This window comes from Alexandromys fortis, unplaced genomic scaffold (assembly GCF_014885135.2).
Source record: "Alexandromys fortis isolate MF-2015 unplaced genomic scaffold, M_Fortis_MF-2015_v1.1 scaffold_139, whole genome shotgun sequence".
Lineage (NCBI taxonomy): Eukaryota > Metazoa > Chordata > Mammalia > Rodentia > Cricetidae > Alexandromys > Alexandromys fortis.
The window spans coordinates 2,714,833-2,724,826 of NW_026068020.1; the positions used below are offsets into that span (position 1 = coordinate 2,714,833).

Consider the following 9,994-nt stretch of genomic DNA (forward strand, 5'->3'; position numbering starts at 1 on the left):
TCGGTGAGAAAGTGGAGCGACTAGAAGTTGCCTACACTGCTTTTCGGGTGTGTGGAAATGATCCAATCTCTTTGGGAAACTGCCATTGTCTTATAAAATTAAATATGGACCCACCTGTCACCCGTCTCTCAGGAAAATGAGGACCCATGACCATAGGGAGATGATTACAAAGATAATCGTGGCATTCTGAATACAGAATGATGAGAAAATCAAGGCACCCAAACATCTGCGAACACTAAGACAACTCCACTTAAAATGAGGCAGACTGCGCACCTGAATACAACTCCATAGGAAAAACCAGAATGGTTTGCTTCATGAGCAACATGGTGTGGGGGCAAAGACGGGCGCAAAACCATAACAGACACTCAGACAAAATTAGACAATGTGAAAAAAACCGGAATGGCAACTGCCTATGGCGGCAATGGCTGAGCGACTGGCAGAGGCTGTCCTTGGGAACTGCCGATGACATGCAGAGCTTAGAGGCAGTGGTTAGTCAAGTGGATTCTTTACTCAACATCCATTCCAGTGCAGTTGCAGGATCTATGTGTTCCCCTGCGTGTGGCTTTCACTTCAGAACTCTACCACCCCATCATGTTTCTCCCCACCCCTGCCTTTTTTCTCACCTCTCACTCTGATGCCTTTGGCTCTCCTTTTCATCCAGAGTGTTGGCATCAAAGAAGGAGCAAAAGAATTGGGGGAGAGAATTGCTGTTCCTCTCTTTTGGAAGAAGGGACGCTAGAGAAGTTTCTAGAAGGTCAGAAGTCATCTGGTAGGCCTTGTGTGGGGGAAAAAAACACAGCCGATCTTTGCAATTTTTTTTCTGCCCAACATGCCTTCATTCGCCAAGGCATGGAGGTCTGTAATCTAGGGACAGTTGGCCCACAGAAATCACCATTCACTGCAGCTATCCAACACCAGAAAACACAGCTGCAGCCATGAACCCAAGGGAGACAGACCCTGATGCTGCAAATGGCCAAGCAGGTACTTCCTGCTTCTTCTGCCTTGAAGGCTGCTGGGAACGCTCATGCATCCCCAGAGAAAGGGGGAGGAAGGAGAATGAAAAGGGCAGATAATAAGTCCCAAAGAAGACCCTTGGCAGAAGGTCCAGAGAAATTAGGTGGAACTGTTCTTCCATTAATCTAGAGGTGTGGTTTTCCGTCCTTCATGCCAAGCTGGCTGGGGATTCGGTCAGTGGGAGGTAACCTTTCTGTAGCAGCTTCACTGGAAGACGGAGCAGGGTTTTCCTCTCCTCTTCTCCTCGGAGTCCCACTCCCAAAGGCTGAACACACACAGCTTCCAGACAGTGCTTTCTGTCCAGACCCAGCAGCCTGCAGCTTCTGGTACTTTCCCCAGGGCCCTGTTTGTAGCCCGGTTTTCACCATGCTCCCTTCAAGAAGGGACATAGGCAGTACCATGATTCAACTTGACCAGTTTCTGAGACCGCCATGCTCCCAGACACAATGCTTATCATGTAGCCTTCTGCATGACAGATGAGGTCTCTCTCTCTTTAGAAAAAAAGGCAAATAAAGAGCAATAATAAAACAAACAGAAAAAAGAAAGAGCACAGGAAGCATAAACACAGCCAGAGACACATGCCCACAGAGAAAAACCCATAAAAACACAGAATCAGAAACCATCATATGTAAACAAAAGACCAGCAAAGGTTTTTAAATGCCAAAACAAAGCATCATGAGACAAAAAAAAAAAAAAAAAAAAACCTCCCAAAATTAGTTCATTGTGAGTTGTCCACCAACTGCTGGGCATAGAGACTGATAGAGATTGTCCTTAAGTGTGGTTTATAGACCCAGTGAGACTCCACTAAAGAAAATTAAGTTTTCCTTTGCAAGCAGGTATCAGTTTGAGATAGCTTTTTGGCTAGGGAAGGGGGATCATATCCGCTTCTCAGTGCTGGGACCCCATCTGGCTTGGTCCTGAGCAGACTCTGCCTGCAGCCACTGTCTGAGGGTTCATATGTGTGTCCGTGCTGTTGTGTCTGGAAGGCACTGTTCCTTGGTGTCCCCCATCTCCACTCACTCTTACAAGTCTTCCGTTCTTCCCTTCCACAAAGTTCCCCGAGCCCTGAAGGGAGAGGTTTGATGGAGACAGCCCATTTAGGATTGGGTGTTCCAAGATCCCTCACTCTCTACACTTCATCCAGCTGCGGGTCTCTGTATTTGTTCCCACCTGCTACAGGGGGGTGCTTCCCTGATGCTGGCTGAGCAAGACACTGGTCTATGGGTATGGCAGAATGTTGTCAGGAGTTATTTTATTGTTGCTTTATTTCTTTATGTAGAACAAGTCGTATTTGGTTTTCCCAAGTCCATAGACCACCAATTGTCAGGTTTGTGGTATACCTGAGGAGTATCAGGCATGGGTTCCATTAATTATTTTTTCAAAGCTCAGTGTTCAGGGGAAGTGGATCAGTGGGTAAAGTGTCTGCCCCACAAGCACCTGGACCAAGTTAGGGTCCCCATCACCAGTATAAAAGCCAGATGTGGTGGCTTCTGTCTGTAACCCCAGTGCTGGGAGCAACAGAGATGGATAGATTCCCACGGCTTATTGGTCAGCCAGCCCAGCCAATTAGTGAGCTCCATCTTTAGTGAGACCCTGTCTCCAAACATCATAAGTGGCAGAGGAAGACACCTGCTGCTGACTTCTGGCTTCTACACACACACACACACACACACACACACACACAAATTCTTAGTGGAGTTAGGGAATGTGCTCAGAGAACTCTCTGGCTCATCAAAGATACTAAACAAATTATAAAGACACACCTCTGGCAAGAAGCAAGGAGGTAGTCTGATAAATTCATCGATTGGGCTATTTTATAGTTCATCACAAAGCAATTGCATAGCCGTGTGCACATCATAACACACAAACCTTAATGGAGTAACCTGCCCCATACCTAGGCTGGATAGGACAGCCACTCCCAGGCTACCCACCTGTAGGACATCACTGTACAGGCAACCTTAGCTGGGCATACAGACAGACCTAAGCATAGAAGAGACACAGTAGAAACGCTAGGTGATGGGAATCCTTAGTTCCAGTATAATCTCTCAGGACAGCCATTGGACATGTATAAACATGGTCATGAAGTACCAATTTGGTACCCAATGGGAAGATGCAGCAGAGAGGATGGTGTGACTGAGGACTCGGAAGACAAATGGAACAATCTAGAACTCTGCTCTGCCACTTCCTGGCTACATGACTTTCTGGAAGTCACTGGTCTTCTAAGGCTCATGCATGCAATACTGAGTCATGGCAGTGAATAAATACAATTAAAACAAACAAAAAACCAAGTACATGGGCCAGCAAAATGACTCACAGGTAGAAAAGGCACTTGTCACTCAAGTCTGGTAACATGAGTTCCATTCTGAGAACACACATAAAGGAGGAATGAGATCACTGACTCTACAGAGGTGATCTACATGCACACCCTGGCACATGTGCATGCGTGTGCGCGCACACACACACACACACACACAACAATAAAATCAGTAAAATATTAAAAAACAAAAATGCTGAAGATGCCAAAAGGCTTTCCAACTTAGGTACCATGCGAAGGGCTTTGTGGAAGCATGGTGACCGTGAGGCACAGATGAGGACAGTCTAGATGGTCTAGATGGAAGGCGCAGGAATGGTGGAAGCTGAGCAGGCAGGCAGGGCACAGGTGAGCGAAGAAGAGGTGGGAAGTGGGAAAGCCAAGCAGAGGTGCTTGGACCTTCTGCCCGAGGGTGGCCAGTAACAGCCGTGGTCTGCAGGGAACGCTAAGTGGGGCGGCAGCCATGTGCAGGAAGCGGGCTCTTCAGGCTTCTGCTATGGGAGAGACAAAATGGCCCGGATGCAATATCTCTTGCTGCCCTTGCTCTGCTCACCCCTGCCTTCAGTCAAGGGCCTTCCTCATTTACTGACCCCTAGATCTTGGAGCAGCTGCCCTTATCTCTGCAGTCATTGTCAAAGACAGGGATGAAGATTGAGGTAGGGCAAGGGGGAAGGGATGAGTGTTTGTCCAAGTTTCTTTGCATCAGATGTTTTCAAGACTATGCAGTGTCTTAATCCCTGTGAGATGGAGTCTGTGTTCTTCTGAGCACCCAGGTGACGGCTCTTCCCTTGGCTGCCAGCAGTGACTGTACCACACCCCCAGGCCCTTCTGACTCTGCCTGTAAAGCTGGCTACCAGAAAACTCCCTTACCAAGTCCCAGCCTCGCCTTCAGGTCTCAGCCCCTGTGGTGCTCCCCGCAGGCCTCTGAAGGCCTGAGAGATGCTTTTGTACTGGGCCACCGCATTAGCAATTTGCTGTTTCTCTAATAAAACACCCTGAGCAAAGCGACTTACAAGCGGGAGAGTTTATTTTGGCTTACGGATCCAGAGAGGGAGAGGGGCGCCCATAATGGTGAGACTAGCATGGCAGGGCAGCAGGAACAGGAGCAGGAGATGGCATCTCCACCACGTGGAGGAAGCCAGGCGAGCAAACTGAAAGTGGGGTGAATCTGTGACCTCTCAAAGCCCACCTCCAGTGACGTTCTTCCTCCTCCAAGGCTCCACCTCAAACTTCTACAGTCTCCCCCAAACAGCCCCCCCCCAACCAGGAACTAGATATTCAAATGCATGAGCCTATGGGGGACATTTTTTTTTTCACTGAAGCCCCCACAAGCACAGATGTGGCGTGGAAGTGATAAATTGCCGAAGAAGCGGTTTCGTCCTGGGATGGGATGCAGAAAGTTCCCCCAAACCGGCACTTGTTCCTTTGCCTTCACCATCAGCCCTCTTTTCTCCGCCTGTCACAGTGTGGGCTGTCCGTGCAAACGGTGCTTGTCCTCTAGCTGAGACCGTGTCATGCTGGGGCTAGACCTTGTTGCTTTACATTGTCTGTGCTGAGCTCTGTTTGGAGTCCCAAACCCCTGCTGCTCTCAGCGACGTCAGAGGAAAACCCCTAGAGTGTTCTGAAAACTGGGAAAGAGGGACATTCTCATAATCCGGCTGCTGCTGGGGCTGATGGGTGCCGGGCAGCTTTGTTATTAACAGTGTTGATCATTGTTCTTACTTCTACTCCAGCTTGCCTTAGAGATTTTGAAAATGTAAGTCGGTGAGAAGAAACCAAAGCCCCTCGTCACCACAGCACCCCCCCCCCACTGAGGTCACCTCACTTTGCCCTGTGCAATGCCAGGCTTCCTCAAACATGTTCTTTACTGGTAGCTTTTTAAGATGGTCCTGTCGGCATGTCTTGTAGCCTGGTGGTTCCATGCATCCACGGGGCAGATCTGTGTGTGTCATTACCGAGGCTAGCACGCCTTCGTTTTTAATGACCGCCTGACCTATGCTGAGAGAGACATGCCCCCACCAATTTGTCCTGTGGCTTCTCTCTCCAGCCTGTGATTCTGCATCTCCAGCCACTGCCCAGTGTTACAAAGCACCAAGGGCTAGCCTATTAAGCTCTCCATTACAAAAAGAAAAGCTGGGCATCTGTAACCCTACCGGGTGCGGGCCAGTGTTCCCATTCTGTCCCTGTGCAGCAAACAGCAACCCACCATTAGCCCATCAGGCCGAGGACTCTTCCTCTGTCTTTGGAGGCTGCGCTGCTTTTTTTTTTTTTTTTAGGAGATAATGTTTGTGATGTTTTCGAGGCTTCGTGACAAAATGAGACAGAGCCGTTGATTTCTAACCTCCCGCTGCACCGTTCAAAATTCCTCCCAGAGAGCCAGGCAGGAAGCAAAGCAAAGCGCTCTGATTGTAAAAATTTGCATCCTTTCCTAGCTGGGTACCTTCTTCCCAAAGGATGCTTCCCATCACACTGTAGTTGTTTGTAAAGATCTTTCACCCAAGACAGACCACTTCTCATGATACTGCTGATGCGGAGGCAAGAGAAACACAAAGGGAGAATTAAAGATACTGAGAGTCCCTAGGAAGAAATAGAAACGCATTTCAGGGCAGCGGCTGTCAGCCCCCAAACCCTCGATGGATGATCTGGATCAGAGCCCCAGTTAAGTAAATAATAGGGAAAACAGCAGCGATGCAATAGAGAGCTGAAAGACGGTCGTTAGTGAAAGGCATTTGTTCAACAAGCTTTCAGGGAATACAGATAATGAGCTAGGCACAGCACTACACCCAATAGTCAGACACACTCTCTACACACAAGGAGCCAAGAGTTTTAGGACAAGAGACAAAGGAACCAGCCCTCGTTGGAAATGCAATGGTACGGTTTTGTTGGGAGTGTCCTGCTTGGTAATATACTCACAAAGCAAAGGACAATACAGAGACACAACTTTTCAGCCTGGGGTTGCGAGGAAGGCTTTCCAGTGGAAGGGGAAGGTATAGGAAGCTGGAGGCCATGTCAGTGAGTCCCTGGAACAAGTGCACACACAGGCATGAGGGCATGCAACTGCAGGGTGATCCTAGGGTCTGTCTTTGGACAGCAAGAACTGAAACTCAGCAGGAGGGGTCTTGGCAAGGAAAGCTGGTTAGGCTCAAAGGGGCTGAATCAGGGGGCACCTGCGTCCCAGGGCAAAGGGCGGGGCCAAAGCAGGTGTGGATCCGTTGGCTCGGCACACCATGAAGATTTTTTGGGGTTGTGTGGAGATTAGTAGGCTAAAAGCGGACAAATTAGGAGACTCCCGAACATTCCAGAAAAGGGGGGCTCTCAAAGGGCAGTGACAGTGGGAACGGTGAGAAAGCGGCGGTCAAGTGATGGTGTCACCAGCCAGACTGGAGGAAGGAGGGAAAGTGCAGACAGAGGGCAGAAACAGGCCCTCCCCTGGGGATGGTAAGGTGGCAGGAAGAACCGGATGTGGGGGAAACAGAAGGAGCAAATGTGGAAACTGATCCCAGCAAGCACCGGAACAGGAGCCACTGTAGGAGACAGCAAGGGAGGGAGTTCTTGAAAGCGCCCCCAGCGGAGCTGGAGTAGACTCCTGAGTCAATGGAGAGGAGCAGGGGCCAACAGATTCCAGCGAGCTGTGGTAGCATGCTGGAGGGTCCGAAGAAGGAACTAGCCAGGTGGGTGGGAAGTGGGGAATGACATTCCCCTGAAGGCGACCAGCTAGGACTGGAGGACTGGAGGACTGCAGAGAGGGAGCTGTGTGATCTAGATGGGTAAACCATAACTAGTCTCCAAAGAGGGTCCTGCCTCCCCCAGCAGAGTTCAGCAGCCAGATGGGAAGGAACGGTTGACAATTTATAAATGTGGATGGCTATACTGTCCTCCAGAGAGGGAAATGAGGACAGGGCGGTTACCACGGCACTGCCGGAGGAAGGGGAACCAAACGGGGAGGAGAAAGTCAAGGAGCCAAGGCCTCCATGCTCACTAGGGCGGAGATGGAGAATACTGCCAGCCGACCCGCGGGTGTGTTGTGATCTCCAGTCCGTGTGCAGGAGTACAAAGAGATGGCGCTATTCCGGGACTCAGCCCCAGGAGACAAACTTGCGGGGAGGGGGGCCGACTGGCGGAGGGTCTGTGGACACTTTCCCCCTCTCAGGTTGGCAGACTACATTTCCCACCCAAGGGCTAGGCTGCCAGATCTAACATGCTCCAAACGGCCACCAGTGAAAGACGGGATGGGGGGAGGTGGAGGCAGGCTGGTCCCAGGGGACAGGAGAACAGCTAAGGAAGATGCTCTCCTGTGAGGTGTCTGGGGGTCAAAGGCAGTCTTGAATTCAGCTGGTGAGCCTAGAGGCAGCAGGATCCGTCCTCCTCAGGGAAAGAAGCCATCCTCCATGGGGTTCAGAAACTCTAGGAGCCTGGAAACTTGCGTTACAGCCAAAGCGCACACTTTGATCAAGGAGGAAGTTGTAGCTCCGTGTGTAGCTCCATATGTAGACACGGGTGCGCTTCTGCCTGGAGCTTCCAAAGCAGAAGCTCTGGTGCCTGACTGAGTCAGTACCCTTGAAGTAAGGATGATGCCCCAGTCTCGGGGCACAGGAAAATATGGTGCATCCTGATCTAAAGGATTCTCTCTAGAACTTAACCTCCAGGGATTTTTTTTTTGACCGAGTCCATTTAAAGTCCGAGTGACCCTGAACACTCTCATGTATACATTACTTTACCAAACAGCACCAAGTAAATGCCATTCTCATCCTAAATCTAAGTGCTTACAGAATGTCCCTATTCATTTGGTGTATGGTGAGGCTGGGACCCCGGTTTGCCATAATCTTGTCTCAGTTCCATTCGCCTCGCTGTGGGTGGCCTTGGCCCTGGAACTCGGAAGTTCTGTGTTTGGCTGGAGCTCGCCTATAGTGCCCCTGCGCCGTTGGTTGGCGGGTCGTGGCTGGTCACGGGCTGGTGACCGGTTTGGCCTGCCCGCAGGTGCGCGCAGGCATTGCTGGAACACGGTGCGACAGTACAGCTGGAGTGCGGCCCTGGCGGGGACACACCGCTGCACGTGGCGGCCCAGCACGGCTTGGATGAGCACGCGCAACTCTACCTGGTCCGCGGCGCGCGCGTGGACGCAAGGAACAGCCGCGGCGAGACGGCCTTGAGCGCGGCGTGCGGAGCGGCAACGCGGAGCCCCGACGAACAGGCGCGCTGCCTGCGCCTGTGCGCGCTCCTGCTGCGCGGCGGCGCGGCGGCAGACGCGCGCGACGAGGACGAGCGCAGCCCGCTGCACAAGGCCTGCGGCCGCGCGCGCCCCAGTCTGTGCACGCTCCTGCTGCTGCACGGCGCCGACGCGGGCGCGCTCGACTACGGTGGCGCGTCGCCGCTGGCGCGCGCGCTGCAAACGGCCACGTGCGCGCCCCCAGCAGCGCAACACCGCACGGTGCAAGCTCTACTCAACTATGGATCCCCCTCGGTGTGGCCAGACGCCTTCCCCAAGGTAAGAGGACCCCCGGGAAGTTTGGCCAGGCAGACACTGGACCTGCCAAGGGCTTGCATGCTGTGTGCCCAAAGTGTCGTGGGAGGGTCTGCATTTCTCTCAAACTCCCAGGGGGAGGTGGAGGCTGTGAGTCTTGGGACCCCACTTTGAGGAGCGAGGACTTAGAAGTCTCTTCATGGTTAGCAAAAAGAAAAATGAAGAGGCCGCACTGTTGCTAAATATTCTAGAATGTCACCTTTCGAAGTAGTCTCCTGGGGACGCCTAGCACTTACTGCCGTGATGCGATCACAACGCCAGCTCCGAGTATTTCAAGCAGCTCGTCTTTTGGTGTAATTTTCAGAAAGATGAAAATGAGTCTCTTGTCACAGCTGGCGTTTGATCTGCAGCGAAGTCACCCAACCTGCTCGGCGCGTTGTTAATGAGAGCACTTTACACCTTTACAAATTCCTCTCCCCTGCTGTGAAATTCACCTAATGTGCCCTGTTCGGGTTGCCCTGTGCTGAGACCTCCACCCTTTGCCCTGGCTGTGCCTTTGCAAAGTTTGTTCAGCTCACCTTGTCACTTTCTCCGTCTGTCAGGTCGTTATTCATGTAAAAGGCTCATGAGGGGAAAAGACAAACAATGCTACCACAATAAAATCCCCAGGCAAATGTGAACAACGTGCAATCACATATATATGAAAATGCCATAAAGAAATCACACATCCAAAAAAAAAAAGTTAAACGGATGTCCAGGGCCTGCGGAGATGGCTCGGTCAGTAAAAACGATTGCAGCAATGCAAGAGGAGCCAAGTTTGGATCCCTAGCATCCATGTAAAGCCCAGCTTTGGTGGCTCATGCCTTCCATCCCAGCCCTGAGGAGGCAGAGGAAGACCCACTGGTCTATGTAGCCTGATCATCCAGACCCACTGTTCACAAAAGCAGTGGTTCTCAGCCTTCGTATTGCTGCGACCCTTTAGTACAGTTCCTCATGCCGTGGTGACCCCCAGTCATAACATTATTTCCTTGTTACTTCATAACTGAGTTTTGCTATTGTTATGAATCATAGTGTAGATATGTAATATGCAAGATATCTGATGTGTTACCCCTCTGAAAGGGTTGTTCGACCCCCAAAGGTCACGAGGTCACACCCCACATGTTGAGAATCGCTGCTCTAAAGGACCAGAACTGATAAAGGAATATATA

At 51.2% G+C, this 9,994-nt stretch overlaps 1 protein-coding gene across 1 annotated transcript in view; it reads left to right on the forward strand.

Moving 5' to 3' along the window:
• Asb18 (ankyrin repeat and SOCS box containing 18) overlaps nt 1–9,994 on the forward strand; it is a 63,560-nt gene that overhangs the window by 39,257 nt on the left and 14,309 nt on the right. Inside the window, exon 4 of the mRNA XM_050163117.1 lies at nt 8,303–8,810. Coding sequence (XP_050019074.1) covers nt 8,303–8,810 — 508 coding nt within the window. The remainder of the gene's footprint in view (nt 1–8,302; nt 8,811–9,994) is intronic.